This window comes from Salvelinus alpinus, chromosome 1, assembly GCF_045679555.1.
Source record: "Salvelinus alpinus chromosome 1, SLU_Salpinus.1, whole genome shotgun sequence".
Taxonomy (NCBI): domain Eukaryota; kingdom Metazoa; phylum Chordata; class Actinopteri; order Salmoniformes; family Salmonidae; genus Salvelinus; species Salvelinus alpinus.
Window position 1 is genome coordinate 78,327,702 of NC_092086.1, and position 23,175 is coordinate 78,350,876.

Genomic DNA, 23,175 nt, shown 5'->3' on the forward strand with positions numbered 1-23,175 from the left:
AGCACTACATAAATCAAACGCGCTCAAAAAACGGAACATAAAAGTAAAGCGCATAACCTAACACCACATAACATGAAAACAATTACGCACAAAACATGATGAGAAACAGAGGGTTAAATACAAGTAGATTGATTGGGGAAATGAAAACCAGGTGTGTATGGAAACAAGACAAGACAAATGGATATATGAAAAATGGAGCGGTGATGTCTAGAAAGTCGGTGACGTCGATCGCCGAACGCCGCCCGTCGTGACACCTATGGCAAAATGTGTAGAATTGCAGCAAATTAGCTTTTAAACTGTAAAATTGTATTTTCACCCCAATGTATAGAATTGCACGAATTAACTCTGAAATTAATTGCTGTCAAGTGGAGGGCCACACATTTTTTGGCTCGCAATGTTGGGGAGATGGATGTGGGTACACAGACCCGTGAGCTAACTTCGGCCCCTCATGATGCGTTCAGATTTTTTGTTGCCCACACCCTCATCAAAGTTGCCCATCCCTGGCCTAGAGTAACATAAACAAATAAAAATGCTATTATGTTCTTTAAAGTAAAAAAATATATATTCTAAAGTTACTACCTAAGACCTTCATAAACACAACCAAATGATTATTCTTCAGATAGCATATATGAAATGTATTTATTCGACTGTTAGAATGTTGACCTGTCATTGGCTAGAAGGGGAGTTACATCGAGGCCAGCCGTATGCTAATGGGGCCGTTCGACAACGATCTCTAGTGGATACTTCTAGGCTGAAAGGCCCGGTGGTTCAAGTGTTAAGTTCTCAAAATGACCTAGATAAAAACATATCAGTGGTAACATAATAACCACACAACACAAGATGTTTAATATAATTTATAAAAATGTTTGAATAACTATCTTCTAACCTTTACAAATAATGGGAGTAATGATTAAATGGTGAGCAAACTGTTTTTTAATACCTTACAATTGGTTTATTATTACTGAATGTTAATATAAAGTGATACCCTGGTTTGGCCATATTTTGGTATAAGCTTCAAGTTGAAGTAGTTTATTTGCTATTTGCAGATATTAAAGGTAATAAATGCATTGAACTTCTTTGTTGGAGCTCTCTCACATATACTACAGCACATACAGAGTAACATTAACAGAAAACACATTACTTGTGTGTGGTAATGGATACATCGTCCAAGCAAAGTTCATAAACATTCACTTGACTATGCACCTTTCCCAGCGACACATCTCGTTTTTTCTAGCTAGAACGTGTAGTAGTGGATCCCAGGATTCATTGATATTAAACAGAATAGGACAAACTTTGTCCACATAACAGCTTCACACAATGTTAGATAGACAGACATATAAATGCAAATATCACACAAAAGCACAGACATTGGAACATTAGAGATATTGCATCAATGAGTTCCCTTTTGACATTTGACAAATACATTTTACTCACCATTTCTTTTCATCGTCCTTTTCACAGCTCCCCCCAATTTCACAGACACGCCACCGCAGTATGTTGAGGCCAAGGAAGGCGGAAGCATCACCCTGAGCTGTGTGGCGTCCGGCAACCCCAAACCTTCCGTCAGCTGGATCCGGGAGGGCGAGCCTGTGGAGGACAGCGACAAGTACAAGGTAGACCCCCGCATCACCATTTCCTGTGTTTGCCCCACCCACTTGGTATTCGCGATAATGGCCCAATGAAGTCCAAGTAGTTATACTAAGCACAGTGGGGATGGCCATGCTAGAAAGGACAACATTGGCTATATCATGCAAACTGTTGAGCAAGTCCAGGAGCGGTTCACATTATATGTGGGGATAATGTTAGAAGATAGATTACTGGTAAACATTACTGGTAAACATTTGACCTGCCCCATCTGTTGTCTAGTCTATGGCTCTATTCATGGGATTGCATAGTCTGCTCGTTATCTGGAGACGTTCTATCCCATTCCATTTCCAACTTTAAAGGGGAATTTCACCCTGGGGGACCCTGGGTTTGTTTTGATCATGTCCGAGGGATTCCCAGGTCAGTGAGATGTTTCACACATAATTGGCCACGAAAAGGGCAGGACTGGGCTTCGCGTGCCGAACGATACACCCTATTGCGACTTACGGTGTATTGGGGGGGGGGGGGGGTACGAGATCTGAAAATAAATGTAGTCCTGCTTTGAGGCATTTAGCGAAGCCGTCTATGTTATACCGATCACACTATACATTTTGTAGATATGGTTGTCCTTGTTTGATAGAGCCAACGGGCGTCTTTCAGCGATGTTCCTATCTGCGGATTCATTGCTAAATATACAAGGAGACACATTTTTTCCAGTCTCTGAAAGTCTACAACGGCGGTGCTTCCTGCTCTGGCCCCGTCCCTTCCCCAAGATGGGCTTTTTTGAAAGGGAGGTGGACACAACACAAAATACTCTTGGCAAAACAGAAAGAACTGATCAGACCGCAGTAGCTTCAAGTGATTCAACACGAATTCAACGATGGAGCATTTTTTGATGTTCTACTAGCTAGATGGTGACATTCAACCATGCATGTTTCAGCCGGAATATAGCAAAGAGGATTTGAAACAAAGAGTTCGATTTAGCTCAGTTACAGCTGATGCCAGCACCAAGAGTAGGGTGTTAGGTTACGCGACAAACAATGGACACTATAAGAGAATTCTACAAAAAAAATGCAGTAAACAAATCTGTTTTCACTAAATATCAATAATGTTTTTGTGAGAATACATATTAAATCATTTGAAAACATTATTGTGGCAGTTGTTACCCATGTCTAAAAAGACTGTACGTTATGATATTTACACGATATGAGCCCAAATGTAAAGCAAGTGCCGTGCTAAGAACGTTCAAATCTATGGGACAGCCCTTTTTGTGAAACCCGCAAAATAGCTGTGTTCATATTTGCTCTTTGCGATGGGTATTCCTCAACCTATCAGAGTAAGATCAATGTGACATTGTATTGCCAAAAAGTATGGGGTAATCATGAGTGTGTTTCACGGTTATCGGAGGTCTTCTGTCTTAAATATAATGTCAAACGTTTTTCCTTCGCTTCTGTCATTCAGATGTTTTCCGAGACACCAGAAAACATAGCATGTTACAAAGTAGGGCTTCTTAGCTACGTTTTGATGTATGGGTTGTCAGGGATTCACGTTTCACCACCCCCATTTCCATGAGTGCTAGCTTGCTAGCTGTGTGGGAGTGCCTGACTCCGTTCGCTGAGCCGGGTGAGAGGCAGTGCTGCGCGGCATTGGCTGTATTGCGCCAGCAGCAAATTTTGTGATTGATGGTTTTATTCTTTCAAGTGAAAACTACCAGAATTCAGTGGCTACAGCCCTACAATCAATAAAAACATAGCTAAATACCAGTGAATTGAACATGTGTCCCATCAATCTTTCTGTGCAACTGGCTAACAGGCAGGTCACTCTCCTAGACTAATTATTTGCTGCAGGTTATATTCCCATCACCAGAGTAACTAAAAAATAACATTACAATATAACCCATCTCACGTGTAGGCCTACCTTAGAAGTAATCTATGTTGTTAGAATAGTATCGGTCTGTGTTACAGTTAAGAATTATCGAGAAGTGTGTGTCTGTGTTAGGCTGTGTGTGTGAGGGTGCTGTGTTGGGATGCTGAAAAGTGTCTGTCTGTGTTAGGCTGTGTGATGGTGGGGGTGCTGTGCGTGAGTGTGTTGGTGGGGGTTCTGTGCGTGAGTGTGTTGGTGGGGGTGCTGTGCGTCAGTGTGTTTGCGGGGGTGCTGTGCGTGAGTGTGTTGGCGGGGGTGCTGTGCGTGAGTGTGTTGGTGGGGGTTCTGTGCATGAGTGTGTTGGTGGGGGTGCTGTGTGTGACTGTGGGGGTGCTGTGTGTGAGTGTGTTGGTGGGGGTGCTGTGTGTGAGTGTGTTGGTGGGGGTGCTGTGTGTGTGTGTTGGTGGGGGTGCTGTGTGTGAGTGTGTTGGTGGGGGTGCGGTGTGTGAGTGTGTTGGTGGGGGTGCTGTGTGGTGGTGCTCACTCTATCCATTCCTAGCAGTAGGATCAAGTCACAACCCGCCCATTTCTTGACAGATAGCTGAACTAGCCTATTGAGTTATTTAAAATGTTATCATGGCAGCGGAATTGTTTAGTCAACTGAATGTATTTTTTTCCCGACCACAGAAAATGACTACCAATTCTAGTTTTGTAAGGATCCATGATCACAAATCATGACGTTACGTTGGACCCATTTGCATTGAATATGTGTTATTTTATATTCTCAAACTAACAGCAGTGCCTATATGATGTTTTTCCATACAGGCGTGACATGCTGGAGTGATGCTTCTATGCAAATGTTGTTGATCAGTAGGCTAATATAAGTCCCAAATGGAAGGCAAACAGATTGTTTGTCATCTGTAGCACATCTATTGCTTGCACACGTCCTGTTTTTTTCCATATCAGTGCAAATCAGCTGCCACTTTCCTCTACCGTGATCCGTTGCAAGAGAAGAGACAGCTTACTACCTTGTTTGTCCTCCTTCTCCCCTCAGGGCTACGTAGCCATCCTCCCTTTCCACTCTTTCATCCTTTTTTCATTTCATCCTCCCTTCCACTCTCGCGTCACTGGGCAGCTCGCGGCTCGGTTTCCCTTTATAGTCTGTAATAGTTTTCAAGCCCTGCCACATCCGACGAGCGTCAGAATCAGTGTAGTAGGATTCAATCGTAGTCCTGTATTGACCCTTTGCCTGTTTGATGGTTTGTCTGAGGGCATAGAGGGATTTTTTTTTATAAGCATCCGGATTAGTGTCCCTTTCCTTGAAAGTGTCAGCTCTAGCCTTTATCTCGGTGCTGATGTTGCCTGTCATCCATGGCTTCTGGTTGGGATATGTACGTACAGTCACTGTAGGGACGACGTCATCAATGCACTTATTGATGAAGCCGGTGACTGAGGTGGTATACTCCTCAATGCCATTGGATGAATCCTCATATTCCAGTCTGTGCTAGCAAAACAGTCTTGTAGCGTAGCATCAGCATCATCTGACCACTATGAGCGCCGCTTATGGATGAGAATTTTCTTGTTTGCTCATGGCCTTATACAGCTCGTTGAGTGCAGTCTTAATGCCAGCATCGGTTTGTGGTGGTAAATAGACAGCTACGAATAATACAGCTGAGAACTCTCTCTGTAGATAGTATGGTCTACAGCTTATCATGAGGTATTCTACCTCAGGCGAGCAATACCTCGAGACTTCTTTAATATTAGACATCGCACACCAGCAGTTATTGACAAATAGACACACACCCCCGCCCCTCGTCTTACCAGACGTAGTTGCTCTGTCCTGCCGATGCACAGAAAACCCAGCCAGCTCTATATTATCCGTGTCGTCGTTCAGCCACGTCTCGGTGAAACATAAGATGTTACAGTTTTCAATATTCTGTTGGTAGGATAGTCTTGATCGTCCAGTTTGTTTTCCAATGATTGCACATTGGCCAGTAATACGGAGGGTAGTGGTGGTTTACCTACATGCCGGCAAATTCCTACAAGGCACCCCGCACTCCTCCCCCTTTTTCTCCGTCTTTTCTTCACGTGGATGATGGGGATTTGAGATGTGTCTCGATAAAGCAGTATATCCTTCGAGTCGGAAATCTTGAGTGAGTAATCGCTGTTCTGATGTCCAGAAGCTATTTTCGGTCATAAGAGACAGTAGCAGCAACATTATGCACAAAATGAGTTACAAAACTAATAAAATAGCACAGTTGGTAAGGAGCCCGTAAAACAGCAGCCATCCCCTCCGGAACCATTATAGGTGAGACTAGAGAGAGACTCAACAAATACAGCAAAGAGCTACTGTTATGTGTAAGTTCTTGTTTAAGTTGACATACAGCACTATCAACACTTTCATAAGCCATAAAATGCTCATTCTTTCTATTTCCACTCAGCGCTACATCAAGCACTGCAGCAGTAATGAATGAGTAGGAATGTGTATCGATAGGCTTGTGTTGTTGTTATAATTATCAGCTTGGGTCTTTTTTTAATATCGAGGAATATTTCACTTTCTCTGTTCATAGGGGTAACGACATTAATTAATGCGGTGCGACTCAAGTTTCACCATCAGCTGGAAGACGGTGTCCTTTTTGGTCACTCTGCTGCTCTCTCCCTCGCTGAGACTGACCATCAGATGCAGGCACGGTTAGCCCAGTAAAATAAAAAGCGAATTATTTAAATGTATGCAACCTCAGCTGTGCCTCACAACTAATGCAACAACGGATCTATTACTAGTGTGATCACATAGCCTACCTCAAAAATGTTTTTATAATGGCCTGAACAACGATGCATTGGCAGGGCAATTCAAGCAAAGCCAATATGCGGTGATAATGTATTGTACCTACAGCTTACTGCACAAACCTCATTGCTACAGTACAGTTGTTAATTGGCTAATGTTGCATAGGCTTACGTTCTTAGTCATGTTAAAAAAAATTATCTGAGCGGCTTGCATTTTGACTCAGAAAGTGATCTTGACTCAGAATAGGTTGTTACCCACTGTTCAAGAGTTTTCCCTGTTAACAATATCAACATTTCCCTTTACTGTGGCGAATATTGTGAATCAACACAATATTAGACACTTTCAATGCAAAATACCGAAAGAAAAGTAACTATGCAAGAGATTTTGTTGTATGTAGAACGCATCGGAGTAGGATTCTATTGCATTGACATGCATGAATCAGCCCGTACTCTACACAGACCAGTGCGGCATAAGCAGAGCTGCAGTAGGCATATACCAAATAGACCATTGCCATATATGGATCTGTGCTGTTTTCATTGAACTGGACTGTGTTTACAGCATGAGCAGTCGTGAGTAGATGTGCTTGTTTTGAGATTAAAGCAAGAGCTGCATAAAGCCACGTGTGTACATTTTGTTCATATCCTTTGCTAGTTAGTGAGTTATTAGTCCAGTTATAAATAATTTGTTGTCAGCAATAGAGGAGTGATTGCCTCCTACAAGAGCACAAAACATTTACATTTCTAGACATCTTTGAAAAGCGAGTCATGTAAAGAGCTTTATTTTGTCTTAAAGGGGAAGTATTGTATTTTGAGACGGGCTTGAATAATCTAAGTAGCCAAAAGGCAGAGGGTAGCATAATTTGTCTGATTTGCTGTAATAATGGAATGGGAATAATAAGTGATTTAATTTTGTAAAGTGGTTTCTTGCATCAAACAACACAACAAGTGTTTCAGTCACCTCCTTGTCTGAGTGGATAAACATGTTAATGTCAAGCTCTGTGTGTTTTTTTCAAAAGTCTCATGGAATGTAGGCCTACATTGAACACCACACATTGACTGCTACTGTAGGCTGAATGAGAGAATAGCTATTTCCATGTTAGAATGTTATGGGATGCATTTTCTCCATTGTGTTTGATGGTAGACCACTCTGGTTAGCCTACATTATGATCAAATAACCACAGTTAAAACAGCAACTTAAAACAGATACAGACTCTGTGTTCACAGTAAATGCGCGCTGGAAGTCAAGTTTGCGCTCAGCAGACCTGAAATTTGCTCAGTGCCCAACATTTTTTGAGGGAATATTGCATAGGAGTAACAACATGAATTGGTGCATGAGGCAGAAATAATGCAGTGTGACTTGAGTTTCGCCATCAGCTGGAAAACTGTCCTCTTTTCTTAGTGGAGAGAAGGAGGGCGGAGGGACGGGGAGTTGGGTGAGAGGCTAGCCTCACCGCTGCTCCGTCCCTCCCCTCAGACTGACCATCAGATGCAGGTCATCAGTCCAGTTTAAAAGAATAAAGTAATACAACAAATGACCCATTACCAGTGTGATCATATACCAATAAATGTCAACAAAAAATATATATATATATATTTCAAAATGCAGGGCAATTCAAGCATAGACAATATGCAGTGATAATGTTTTTATTGATTTATTTCACCTTTATTTAACCAGGTAGGCAAGTTGAGAACAAGTTCTCAATCTATTGGGCCTCATTGCTGCTTAACTGTTTTTAATTGGTTAATGTTGCATCGGCTTACGTTTCTTAATTCATGTTTTTTTTTTTATCTGAGTGGTAGATCTCGATTTACACCCCTCAGTGTAATCCCTGCACACCTTAGAATGGGTTGCTTGTAGTAAGTCCTGTTGAAACATCATTTTTTCCCAGCTCATCTTCTGTAGTTAGATGCACTTTGCAGAAATTGCTCTGCCATTTCCTGGTTGCTAAAATTCTAATAGTTTGCTTTATTTCAGTTTACAGTGCATTCGGAAAGTATTCAGACCCCTTGACTTTTTCCACATTTTGTTACGTTACAGCCTTATTCCAAAATGTATTAAATAAATAAAATCCTCAGCTATCTACACACAATACCCCAGAAGGGCACAGTGAAAACAGGTTTTTAGAAATGTTTGCAATTGTATTTAAAATAAAAAACAGAAATACCTAATTTACATAAGTATTCATACCCTTTGCTATGAGACTCGAAATTGAGCTCAGTTGCATCCTGTTTCCATTGATCATCCTTGAGATGTTTCTACAACTTGATTGGAGTCCACCTGTGGTCAATTCAATTGATTAAACATGATTTGGAAAGGCACACACCTGTCTATATAAGGTCCCACAGTTGACAGGGAATGTCAGAGCAAAAACCAAGCCGTGAGGTCAATGGATTTGTCCGTAGAGCTCCGAGACAGGATTGTGTTGAGGCACAGATCTGGGGAAGTGTACCAAAACATGTTTGCAGCATTGAAGGTCCCCAAGAACAAAGTGGCCTCCATCATTCTTAAATGGAAGAAGTTTGGAACCACCAAGACTCTTCCTAGAGCTGGCCACCCGGCCTAACTGAGCAATTGGGGGAGAAGGGAACCCGATGGTCACTCTGATAGACCTCTAAAGTTCCTCTGTGGAGATGGGAGCACCTTCCAGAAGGGCAACTATCTCTGCAGCACTCCACCATCAGGCCTTTATGGTAGAGTGGCCAGACCGGAAGCCACTCCTCAGTAAAAGGCACATGACAGCCTGCCTGGACTTTGCCAAAAGGCACCTAAAGGACTCAACAAACAAGATTCTCTGGTCTGATGAAACCAAGATTGAACTCTTTGGCCTGAATGCCAAGCGTCACGTTTGGAGGAAACCTGGCACCATCTCTACGGTGAAGCATGGTGGTGGCAGCATCATCCTGTGGTAATGTTTTTCAGCGGCAAGGACTGGGAGACTAGTCAGGATCGAGGGAAAGATGAACGGAGCAAAGTATTGAGAGATCCTTGATAAAAACCTGTTCCGGAGTGCTCAGGACCTCAGACTGGGGCAAAGGTTCACCTTCCAACAGGACAACGACCCTAAGCACACAGCCAAGACAACAGAGGAGTGGCTTTGGGACAAGTCTCTGAATGTCCTTGAGTGGCCCAGCCAGAGCCCGGACTTGAACCCGATCTAACATCTCTGGAGAGACCTGAAAATAGCTGTGCAGCAATGCTCTCCATCCAACCTGACAGAGCTTGAGAGGATCTGCAGAGAGGAATGGGAGAAACTTCCCAAATACAGTTGTACCCGAGCTTGTAGCGTCATACCCAAGAAGAGTCGATGCTGTAATCACTGCCAAAGATGCTTCAACGAAGTACTGAGTAAAGGGTCAGAATACCTATGTAAATGTGATATTTCTGTTTTTTTATTTTTAATAAATTAGCAAACATTGTATTTTATTTTATCCCCAATTTCGTGGTATTCTATTGGTAGTTACAGTCTTGTCCCATCACTGCAGCTCCCGTACGGACTCGGGAGAGGCGAAGGTATAGAGCCGTGCGTCCTCCGAAACACAACCCTACCAGGCCGCACTGGTTCTTGACACAATGCCCACTTAACCTGGAAGCCAACCGCACCAATGTATTGGCGGAAACACCATACTCCTGGCGATTGTGTCAGCAAGCATTGTGCCCGGCCCACCACAGGAGTCGCTAGAGCGCGTTGGGTCTAGAACATCCTTGCCGGCCAAACCCTGGACTCGAACCAGGATCGAACCAGGATCTCTAGTGGCACAGCAGACCACTGCGCCACTCGGGAGCCCATTCGCAAACATTTCAAAAAACGTGTTTTTGCTTTGTCATTATGGGGTATTGTGTGTAGATTGATGAGGGGGAAAAAACGATTTCATCCATTTTAGAATAAAGCGGTAACATAACAAAATAATTAAAAAGTCAAGGGGTCTAAATACTTTCCAAAAGCATTGTATGTGACAAAACAAGCAAGTATAGTGTAGATAATTATTGTGCCATCTTAACTGTTGTGAAATATCTTTTCCATAACCAAAAATATTGTTTTTTCAGCTGTTTCAAGCTGGTGTACAAAAACGAAAGTAGAAGACACAAAAACTAAACTTAAAAACAGGAAGCATAGGAATAGCGCAAATAGAACAGATCTACCTCTTCTTAGACTTGCTTTCAATGAGAATGATAAATCGATAACACACATTTCTATGTGAATTTGGTCAGGTCGCCCAAAAAACGTACATATTGCAACTTTAAAGTTGGAGCTAATTGCCATAATGTTTTCCTTCACACGCTATTTACTCCTGCAGTGTGTGCTGTTCATCATCCAAATGGATAACACATAGAGTCAGACTTCTTCACTGCGCATGATGAAGTCGTATATTCACTTCATATCATCACTTTAAACTCGTATTATTCATATCCTTTGAGCATGAAAAGAGACCAGTGTGTTTATAATATTAATAGATATGGATATTTCCATAGTCCCTGTAAGACATCTGTCGATGTCTCCATACTGTGGTGTTGCCTTGAAGACAAAGCACATCATAATATGCCGAAGTGACAAGCCTCAGCTGTCAAGATAGAACATTTCAAATGCAGCACGTCAAACAGAGCTTTCATTGGCTCAATACATCAATTGGTAGCTTTCAGTATGTGATGTATGCAGAGGATGCAGCTCTACACTTCTGCTTGTGTACATGTTGTGTGCACGTGTGCTTGCCCCTGTGTGCGTCTGTGTGGATCAAAAAGGGGCAGGGGGCACGGTCGGCCCTCTGGCTCTGCTGAATTCCAGCCCCCATTTAGGTGCTGTTGTAGGGCTGTCCCCGACAAAAAAAAAATTACGAAAGTAATCTGTCCTATCGACCAAGTGATTGGTCGTGATAGACGTGAAAAAAATTCACGTCTATATTTCCATATATAGACACAACCGTATGTGTTTTAATAAAATCAACTATATATGCAGTAAGCGTCCAGTTTAATGAAATAAGACAGATGACTCAAGAGGGCACCAGAGATCTAGATCACCAGAAGAAAAATAATCCTATCCTGACCCAACTATTCTCCTCCCGCTCCTGCTGACTTTCGCATATTCTGCCATTACGCTCCTGAAGATGCCGGTAATAGGCTACATGATGGTTCGGCAACCTTTTTCATGTGGATTGTCAATTTATTTTACCATTTCTACCGATCTGCGTGACAGTTATGGTTTTCATATGTACATTTTCGTGAAACAGTTTCATTTAATACTTATTCGTATCTCAAAATCATTGTAATGTGGTTAATCAAAATTTGGCCTGTCTGCAACGAACTTGAAATATTGTATCAACTATTAACTTAGGCTCGCGCTAGCGAATTTGCGACATTTAAATAAAATATTCCGGGCAGTTTGCGCCAGTGAGCTCGAGACACACAGCTGTAGGCTATTTGCGCAACAGATAAGAAGCAGTGCTTGACTTGGGCAGGAGCTTACCGGACCTGAGTACCGACACCTAAAATGTTCTACTGCTTGAGCTCCTGTTCCTCTTATAGAATATTAGCTCAAAAGTATTGTGGAGTTCCTGCACCTAAATATAAACAGTATCAGCACCCAAAATGAGTTCCGGAACATATTTCAGTCCAAGTAAAGCAGGGAGCAGGGGAGTGGCTGTGGGTCTGATGAGTCACAAGCACTGGAGTAAAGTACTAAAGATTTTTTGGGGGGTATCTGTACTTTACTATTCATATTTTGGATAACTTTTTACTTTTATGTCACTACATTACAAAATAATGTACTTTTTACTCCATACATTTTACCTGACAGACAAAAGTACTAGTTACAAAAATACTTTTCGAATGCTTAGCAGGACAGGAAAATGGTCCAATTTAGCACTTATCAGGAGTACATCCCTGGTCAACAACAAGCTACACGCTCCACTCCTGTGACAAGCAAAAGCAGCAGTAGCATAAATTAAACAATTGTTTTTCTCAGATGTAGACCATCTGCATTGTAAATTCACATGGAACTTTATGAATTTTTCTTATTGTTTTAACGGAACTCCCCCCTCACTTTTTCTATGGTGTCCTCTCCCTCCCCAGGTGTCTGATGGGAGTCTGACGGTGCTGTCGGTCAGCCGCAAGGACAGGGGGGCGTACACCTGCCGAGCCTACAGCATCCAGGGGGAGGTGGTTCACACCACACGCTTGCTTGTCCAAGGTAGCCCTGTCACAACTCAACATCTGTGTGAGTGAGTGAGTGAGTGCATGTGTATATGTGTACATGTGTGCAGCAGTAGAGTTGTGTGTCTTTGTGTTCATTTTCTGCAGGGTGAATGTTTTAGTAGGCAGGTGTACATACAGTTGAAGTCGGAAGTTTATATACACTTAGGTTGGAGTCATTAATACTCGTTTTTCAAACACTCCACAAATTTCTTGTTAACAAACTATAGTTTTGGCAAGTCGGTTAGGACATCTACTTTGTGCATGACACAAGTCATTTTTTCAACAATTGTTTACAGACAGATTATTTCACTTCTAATTCACTGTATCACAATTCCAGTGGGGCAGAAGTTTACATACACTAAGTTGACTGTGCCTTTAAATAGCTTGGAAAATTACAGAAAATTATGTCATGGCTTTAGATGCTTCTGATAGGCTAATTGACGTCATAAGAGTCAATTGGAGGTGCACATGTGGATGTATTTCAAGGCCTACCTTCAAACTCAGTGCCTCTTTGCTTGACATCATGGGAAAATCAAAAGAAATTGTAGACCTCCACAAGTCTGGTTCATCCTTGGGAGCAATTTCCAAACGCCTGAAGGTACCACGTCCATCTGTACAAACAATAGTACGCAAGTATAAACACCATGAGCCGTCATACCGCTCAGGAAGAGACATGTTCTGTCTCCTAGAGACGAACGTACTTTGGTGTAAAAAGTGCAAATCAATCCCAGAACAACAGCAAAGGACCTTGTGAAGATGCTGGAGGAAACAGGTACAATATTATCTGTATCCACAGTAAAACGAGTGCTATATCAACATAACCTGGAAGGCCGCTCAGCAAGGAAGAAGCCACTGCTCCAAAACCGTCATAAAAAAAGATAGACTATGGTTTGCAACTGCACATGGGGACAAAGATCATACTTTTTGGAGAAATGTCCTCTGGTCTGTTGAAACAAAAATAGAACTGTTTGGCCATAATGACCATCGTTATGTTTGGAGGAAAAAGGGGGAGGCTTGCAAGCCGAAGAACACCATCCCAACCTTGAAGCACGGGGGTGGCAGCATCATGTTGTGGGGGTGCTTTGCTGCAGGAGGGACTGGTGCACTTCACAAAATAGATGGCATCATGACAGAGGAAAATTATGTGGATTTATTAAAGCAACATCTCAAGACATCAGTCAGGAAGTTAAAACTTGTTCGCAAATGGGTCTTCCAAACGGACAATGACCCCAAGCATACTTCCAAAGTTGTGGCAAAATGGCTAAAGGATAACAAAGTCAAGGTATTGGAGTGGCCATCACAAAGCCCTGACCTCAATTGCATAGAAAATTTGTGGGCAGAACTGATAAAGTGTGTGTGAGCAAGGAGGCCTACAAACCTGACTCAGTTACACCAGCTCTGTCAGGAGGAATGGGCCAAAATTCACCCAACTTATTGTGGGAAGCTTGTGGAAGGCTACCCAAAACGTTTCACCCAAGTTAAACATTTTTAAAGGAACTTCCCTAAAATAAAATAGTGATCCTAACTGACCTAAGGGTTATTTTTACTCTGATTAAATGTCAGGAATTGTGAAAAAGTTTAAATGTATTCGGCTAAGGTGTATGTAAACTTCCGACTTCAACTGTATGTGTAACGGCTCTCGTTTGTAGAAGGAAGAGTTGACCAAAGCGCAGCGTGGAAAGTGTTCATGATTCCTTTTATTCAAAAAACACAAACAAAATAACAAAAGCGAAAGCGAACAGTTCTGTCAGGCACAGACACTAAACAGAAAACAAGATCCCACAAAACCCAAAAGGAAAATGACAACTTATATATGATCCCCAATCAGAGACAACGATAGACAGTTGCCTCTGATTGGGCACCACACTCGGCCAAAAACAAAGAAATAGAAAACATAGACTTTCCCACCCGAGTCACACCCTGACCTAACCAAACAGAGAATAATAAGGATCTCTAAGGTCATGGCGTGACAGTATGTGTGTGTGTGTATGCGCGAGTGTGTGTGTGTGTGTGTCTATCAGGTCTATGACTATAGAAAAATATTCAGGCAATAATAGACAGACATGCCAGGTCCAAAAACTGCCCTTTATCCATTCTGTCTAGTCTAGCCCCTTTGGTGTTGGTAGATCTAATGGAGCCGAGTAGGTTGGAGCAACAGGGTGGAAGCTCACCTAGACGCATTAGAAGGCTAGATGGAGTCATCACTAATGATGGAGTACATTTTCCTTTCTGTCACGGCAAATACTGAGTGCAGACTTTCCTAATTTTTCTGTTCATGATAGATTGAGCCATCACCATATTGCCTTGCACTTATCCAATCCCTTCAGATCTATCAGGAAACACCACGGGAGTCGATGCTAGCTAGAGTATGGACTAGGAGTTGTTTGAGAGAGAGCGAGGATTGGTTTGATTTCCAGTTTTTAAGTATACATTTTTTCAAGATGATTGACGATAAAAGTACCATCTAGTCCATTGGGTATCTCACTGCACCCTCATATGCCATGTCTTGAAATAGGCAGACAGACGGATTAAAAATAAGTTTACATTGTAGTTTACATTACATTCTGACAGACAACTTTAACTCCATCCATAACTTTTGGACTTCATAGCATTCCCACAAGGCATGTATTATTGAGTAATTTATAGTTTTACACTTAAGACATGACTTGCCGTTGTGCTGTAGAATTTGTGAATTTTGTCTGTTGTGTAATAAATTCTATACATTAGTTTATGCTGGATTAAGTGTACATTTTCATTAACTGTCATTTTGTTAGTGATGTTCCAACATTCCCTCCATCTTGTGCCAACATCAGTTATTTTTAGTCTTGGTTCCAGTAGTTGATATCTTTTTCAAAGAGATTGTCAGTTGGATAGGCTTTCTTGCAGGTTTTGTATATCTTACCTATCATATGAACATCCTTTTCTGACTCACATAAGATTCCCTCAAGGTTGTTCTGATGTCCAAAATATTTCAAATCTAAATTTAGTGATATGTTTCTTTTAATTAAGTTGCATGTATTTGAAAATATCTACATTGGTCATTCTAAAATTGCTTTTTAATTATGTAATGGACAGTGGTGTAAAGTACTTAAGTAAAAATACTTTAAAGTACTACTTAAGTCGTTTTTGGGGGTATCTGTACTTTACGGTACTATTCATATTTTTGACAACTTTTTTCACAACACCCAAAAGTACTTGTTACATTTTGAATGCTTAGCATGACAGGAGAATGGAAAATCACACACTTATCAGGAGAACATCCCTGGTCAAACCTACTGCCTCTGATCTGGCGGACTCAGTAAACACAAATGCTTCATTTGTGAAGGATGTCTGAGTGTTGGAGTGTGTCCCTGGCTATCTGTAAATAAAAAAATACTTATACTTTGACTTGCAATTACATTTACTTTTGATACTTAAGTATATTTAAAACCAACTACTTTTAGACTTTTACTCAAGTAGTATTTTACTGGGTGACTTTCACTTGAGTCATTTTCTATTAAGTTATCTTTACTTTTACTCAAGTATGACAATTGGATACTTATCCCACTGGTCATGGAAATACATTTATTTCCTGTTACCACGTCATTTACGGTTTCCATGCTTTTAGTTTTCCATGTGATCAATTTATCGGTGAATTCTGAAAATCTATCCAAAGATTGTTCCCTATGGTTTTTAGGGAGTGATATTGGTTCTTGTAGAATACGTTTCATTTTGTTCTATATTGTTATAGTGTTCTTAACTATGAAGTTGTTAATGTTCTTAGCTTTGACAACCATTGTTTCCATTTGGACCTTTGTCGGTTTCTCTGTTGGTGCGTGTTTAAAAAGTTGTGGCTTTTGATTGGCAGATGACGCTGGGGGTAAGGATTATGGTAATTCAGTGTCCCTGTTGGTAAGCCACTGAATCCGATCGTCACTAGATCAACTAAGTAAATCTGCAGCGGGCAATGTTTCAAGCTGTGCCAATGCTACACACGCGCTCACACGGACACACGGACACACACACACCACACACACACTGGGTTTCCAGATAAGAACTCTCCTACTGTTAGAGGCTCAGGCCCTGGGCTCTGGATCAGAACTACCATACTGCCAGTCAATATCACCAAGCTGGCTAAAGGAGGGGGATGGACTCTGTGGGTGGGTGGGTGTGTTTGTGTGGCTTCTGTTATGCGATCAGCTCAAAATTGTGTGTGCACATCTGCTAAATGATTAACATGTGTGAGTGTGTTTGTGTGCGCACGTTATGACGTGTTTACGAGGATTTCCCACCATTGGTGCAGACAGATTAAATGAGCTGATATGACTGATAAAATGTCATAGACTGAAAAAGGGAAAGATGGCCCATCTTTCCTTCTCGCCACTATTGCACCAAAGCTCACTTAAACCACTTCCCAACCGCTTACACATGTTAACATACATGCGTCCTTACCTGTAGGTACATACCCCATGTATTCCTCATAATGACATAGAGCACATCTCTCTCCCTATACTTAGGCATGTCCATGAAACATTATCCTATTATTATCCCAGACATCAAAGTTCCCGGAACGTTTCTATGACACATTATCATGCCTGATTCACAGACAAACGCGTTCCCAGAATGTTCCTGTTGGGCTAACAGTGGAGCGGCAGTCTCCTCCTCTCATTGCAGGGGATGGCAGGCAACAGTTAAGCACATTAGGCTGTGGAGAAGAACTGGAGGGACATGAAAAGAATAGGAAATGAAGACTGAGGCATACAATTATCTGCACTTATGTAATCCACACAGACCCAGACTTGTACTTTTTTACTTTGCGTCGTTGTGCATTTTTTAAAATGTTTTTCTTCTGGACTGGCACTGTAATCGTGATGGGTGGTGTCGCTTCCGTCTCATCTGTTTTGTCTATTTACATGTTTTTGTAATGTTTTTTTTTCATATTTCATGGATGAAATGCATGGAGACTATCCGAATGGATGATGTAGCTAATTGGAGGGGCCGCACCCGCTCTACAGACGGCTATATCTGTCCCCTAATACAGGACTAGTAAAGGCCCAGTGCACTACTTTTAGGAAAAACAAATTATTTCCAAAAATAAATATTTTTATTATATATATTTTTTAAATTAAGATTTTCAGGAGGTACTGCAGAACCCTCAGCACCCCTACTATGCTGGTATCCATGGGGACCTAGGTTGCAACTGCCAGCCAGCCGAATGGAGAGCCTAGCAGCTAGTTAGCTACTTCTATCAAGAGGGCAGACGGGCAATGACAACAACTACCAGCATCCAAGCGGGCATAACAACAAAATGTCCATATTCGGCGGGGTAGGAAGCAAGAATGTATTTGTCACATGCACCGAATACAACAGGTGTAGATCTTACAGTGAAATGCTTACTTACAAGCCCTTAACCAACAATGCCGTTTTAAGAAAATACCAACAAAAAAGTAAGAGATAAGAATAACAAATCATTAAAAGCAGCAGTAAATAACAATAGCAGGGCTATATACAAGGGGTACCGGTACAGAGTCAATGTGCAGGGGGACCGGTGTCGAGGTAATTGAGGTAATATGTACATGTAGGTAGAGTTATTAAAGTGACTATGCATAGATAATAACAGAGAGTAGCAGCAGCATAGAAGGGGGGGGGCAATGCAAGTAGTCTGGGTAGCCATTTGATTCGCTGTTCAGGAGTCTTAATGCTTGGTGGTAGAAGCTGTTCAGGAGTCTTAATGCTTGGTGGTAGAAGCTGTTCAGGAGTCTTAATGCTTGGTGGTAGAAGCTGTTCAGGAGTCTTAATGCTTGGTGGTAGAAGCTGTTTAGAAGCCTCTTGGACAATGTTTTTATGTTTTTTTTTATTGTTGAACCACACCAGACAAATTCCCTCAGGGGAAAATAAAGACAGGTGGTCAGTCAACCCTACCGGGAGAGCTACTGTGGGTCAATAATAGATATTGGGGTTTCACAATAAAATGAAACTGCGAGAGCATTCATCAGTGTGCAGGTATTCTTCATTAGTTTAGTTTTGATACTGTAGGTCTGGATGTGCGTACACTGCTTTAGCGCTACTGTGTGTCAGGCTTTTGCTCCAGCACTGCTCTAAGACCTCTGATTCTGTTGGTCAGCTGCTCCTCGGGACCTTAATTAGCTGAATCATGTGTGTCAACATGATCTCTGCTCCACCTGCCTTAATGAACTCCTTGCGTGGTGGTGGTGGTGTGTGAGACTGTATCTGTGTGTATCACCACTGTGTGTGTCCACTGTGTCTATCTTCACTGTGTGTGCGTGCGCGTCCACTGTGTGTGTGTTCACGATGTGTATACTTTCCTCATGGCCCCATGGGCAGGGTAATCCTTCCTCATCTACAGCCTGTGTGCCATTATGATGTGACGTGGTCAGGTCGGAAGTTGTGATATCTGTGGGAAGCCTCCTCTTTCTGTCTCTTACACACACACACACACACACACACACACACACACACACACACACACACACACACACACACACACACACACACACCACACACACAGACCCACTCCCCCTGTTATCATCTTATGTCATAATGTGCCCCAGCTTAACACAGAGATTGCGCTAGCATTAGCTAGTGTTGCACGGTATACCAAAGCTTCTGTACTTTTTCGGTAATAGTACATGAAAAACTGTTAGTTTCTAAGATTTTTGTTGCTCTCTGAACTTCTGTCCGATATGTCTCACGTTTTATACTGATTGAGGATCACGTCTGTCTATCTACTCAACCGATGGCCCCTTTATTCGCTGAGCGCAACGTGCATACTTTGTGCCTGCTTCACTTACTCATTGCTAGAGCTTGCTCCCCACTCATGCTGCACAGAAGTTAACACACTTGAATAATGCAACACGGCATGTAGAACGGTTGAAACTGTTAATTACTGTTCACAAAACAATGTCCATACAGGCTAGAGCACTTTACAATGTAAGATGATACCGATAGCTTCCAGCTGTGTAAGCTAACTTTCCTTGCTAGCTAACAGCTGAACGTCAATACACAAAATTGTCACCACTTAATTCTCTCCCTCGAACTGACGGTGTATGCATGTGCCTCGTTAATTACATCGTTACTGCGTCTTAAAGAGACAGCGCACACTTCTATTAAGTAAGAGATTGCTACTTCTATGCAAATGTTGTTGTTTAGTACAATAAAATAAGTTCCAAATGGAAGGGAAAGAGATTTTTTGTAATCTGTAGTCCCATGAAATCAACCTAAACAAGCTCAACTCAATGGATGCACACACTCCTATTGAATATTTATTCACCTGTATTGTGAATAGGCCAAGGCTACATATTGATTAACCCAGTTTATCAATAGAGATTTACCATTCAAATAAATTACCATTATGTTGTTACGTAGTTATATTCGTAAAACAAAGTCTTATTGATTTTATGATTTGTATAATTGATTTATTAATTCATACATGGCTGTCTCTGAAAAATGGATGATATTGAACTCAAAAGATGCCCAACGATTGAACAGAGCAGTAGCTTAGTTTATCTGTCTGAATCAAGTGCCATTCTGTGACTTTAGCTAATACGTTGTTTTGTTTTTTTGCCATGGTCTTGCTTTGGTATCGACTATCGTGATGGTATCATGATACTAAACCTGGTAACGGTATTGAAGTCTAAATTCTGCTATCTTGACAACACTAGCTAGCATGTCACCTTATTTCTGCTGAATAAGAAATGGCCATTATGTTAATTGGAAAACTTTAAAAATGTGTTTATAATTTAAATTTGAAAGTGAATTTACCTACCAATCAGGTGAGGCTTTCATACAAGCCTGCTTTGGGTTTTCCACCCCACACTTTTGCATGTACTTCCGATGTAGTCTACTTATATTCTGTCAATTCTTTTCTCATATCTTCTCCTATTAAAATCAAATCAAGTCAATGTGTTTGAGTACATGCAAATAAAGTGAATGTAAATAATTGCCTTTTTCTTTGTTGCTTTCTGTTCTCCCAGGGCCACCGTTCATTGTGTCCCCTCCCCAGAACCTGACGGTGAACATATCCCAAGACGCCAAGCTGGACTGCCTAGCTGAGGCCTACCCCGGAAACCTCACATACACCTGGTTCTGGGAGGATGACAACGTCTTCTTCAAGAAGTAAAGTTATGATTGGGTTCATTACGGTTCCATCCCTCATCCCCCACCACCCCACACACTGTACAACCGCTGGCCACATTGAATAGGCTCCCGGGCAGCATTTGGCTCGCGTGCCTGTAGTTTGAGACCCCTGCTATACATGGTCTGAGTTTTATGATGCATTGTTGCTATGAAATGTGTTATCATAATATATTCTGTACCATCCCACCACTTTCATAATTGTTTGTAATGTGGACTATTTTGGGGCATTTTGTCTAATGTAGAATATATTGAGGAGATTATGTCAGGGATATAATGTGTGTGTGTGTGCGTGTGTGCATGCGCGCATCCATGCATGCGTTTAGCGTGCATGCGTGAACCTCAGGGCACAGGGTCTTGAACAAGAGCCTGTAATCTGATTGGGCCCATCACTGTCTGACCATATTCAAGTGATGTGTGTGTGTGTTTTACATTTTTTACCTTTATTTAACCAGGAAGGGCTCATTGATATTTGAAATCTCTTTTACAAGAGCGTCCTGGCCAAGATAGACAGCACCTAGTCATTACACAATTACAGACAGACAACATGAAAAACTACAGGTAATCTAGTAAAAAAACACAGAATTCACAAGAGTATAACAAAATCATAAAACAGCAAATTGAAAACATTCACAGGTCAGGGAATCAGCCTCAAAATCCTTCATCAATGATTTAAAAACATAAATCGGGACAAGTTCTTCCAGTGTTTGTGTGTGTTCCACTAAAAGATCTTCCAGGATAGGCACATCTCCTGCTACAGGCCATGACATCTTCATTGTCTATCACAAAGTGCTTCAGACAAAGAAAATGTAGTTGACAGTTTATTTTAAACATGTTCCATAGCTAGCACAACAAGGAACAGCAGCAACCATTCATGGACTGCGTTCAAAACTCTATAAGGATATGTCAAAATGTGTTGTTGTCATGTCAATGTGGACATCCTCCAATACAGTAGCTTACATTTATGGGTCCATGTATACATTAGTGTGCTTGGTCATCATTGTCCTACTTGTGCAGGCACGCAGTAACATTTGAGAGACATTGAAGTACTCTGAAATAAAATCCTGCCCTAACTCACATACACAATAAATATAGAATGAGCAACGCATTCAAGTTCTCTCATTTGAGACCCTTACACAGAGAAAGTGTTATGAGTTCTTGGGTTACCCGCGTTATTGTGCTTTTCTTCCTCTTCACATGAAGTGATGATGCAGTGGCATAACACCAGCAGTGCCTGAAATAGTGTCGAACAGAAAAGCTTAAATGCAAGGGAAGCTAGCCATCAATACTTGATAATGCCGTTTCCCCTACATGCACCTCGCTCAATGTGTCTTCTCTCTAGGACAGAAGGCTAGAAGTAGTAGTCTTCAGTAGCGCATACACTGGAACACTTTCATTCAGTTTCTTCAGACCCACCATGCTTAGGGGATGGGCCCAGACGCTTAGCAAAAATATATCCACAGGGAAAAGCGCACACAGAATATAAAAGGTATATGCTTCGAATTTTCATTTATTTGGAGCCAGCACATAAACACCCAATGTTTCGACTAGGTTATTTGTTTTGCTCCACATCAGAGATCAATTCCTGGGTGGGGTGTCCCCTTACAGCCTAAGCTCTGGTACCCCCTGATCTAGTAGGTAGGGAATAAGGATGGGGGGGGGGGGGTGTTAGGGAGAAGAGAGGTATTGAAAAATATTGAAAGAGAGAAAGGTAAAGAGGGACATGCCCAGTGTAGCTTATGTAAGCAAAGTAGGGAGTGGGGGGAGAATGTCAGAGGGAAACTAGTTAGACTGAAGTGGAGGGAGGTCGGGAAGGAGTAGAGATGGGACGATAAACTGAAAAGTACTGACACTAGCATTCCCTTCCTCTTACCAAAGCATTTAGCTTACTTCTGTCATTTTCGGTGATTTTGCTATACAACGTTCCTGTAGATTGTTCTAAAACCATTATTTGGTCAACAGTAATAGCCTATGCATTATGTTGATTCCTGCTACGAAAGTATCTGCCTGTCCATGTTTCGCTGTGGGCTGCTGACTCTCACTCTCTCTTCCAAATGTGCACGTGGAGGAGGGAGAGCTGCATTCTGAGAAGCACAAGCATATGACCGTTGCTCAAAATGCTATTGCGGGAAAAAAAAAATTTTTTTAAAGCAACTACTGTTGTTTTAGTTACAGAGAGGAGAGTCAAAGCTTTCTGTGAGTATGTCATGTATTTCTCATGTTCAATGCACCACTTTACAACCGGAGTAGGCTGTGGTTAGTATGGTTTTGAGCCGAGCGGAGCGCGCCATCTGTAGTGAATAGGCCTACAGTATATCAAGTAGCCTAGGCCTAGTGTTGGAAAGTTTTTGTAGGACATTAGCCTACATTTACTGATAGATTCATCAATTTGCCTACATGGCTATCTAACAACACTATCATATTTAGAGTCAGCAACATAGCTTAGTGTTTTGAGTTCTCACTTCCTCAGCTGGTGAATAATATAACCTGTAGGCCATTATGCACAAAGATGTGTGCAAATTCTCTGAAGAGCCAAAAAGAAATCTGATCATTCTGCATCCTATTTTGACAGGTTGCCTACCAAAATATCAATCAAGCATTTGCTGGATATGTTTGATGAAATG

At 41.6% G+C, this 23,175-nt stretch overlaps 1 protein-coding gene across 2 annotated transcripts in view; it reads left to right on the forward strand.

The window, feature by feature from the left end:
- The window catches only part of igsf9bb (immunoglobulin superfamily, member 9Bb), a 167,807-nt gene that overhangs the window by 82,155 nt on the left and 62,477 nt on the right, over positions 1–23,175 (forward strand). For both annotated transcript variants that reach the window (XM_071327189.1, XM_071327199.1), the window contains exons 4-6: positions 1,462–1,613; positions 12,296–12,413; positions 20,392–20,533. In XM_071327189.1, coding sequence (XP_071183290.1) covers positions 1,462–1,613; positions 12,296–12,413; positions 20,392–20,533 — 412 coding nt within the window. The remainder of the gene's footprint in view (positions 1–1,461; positions 1,614–12,295; positions 12,414–20,391; positions 20,534–23,175) is intronic.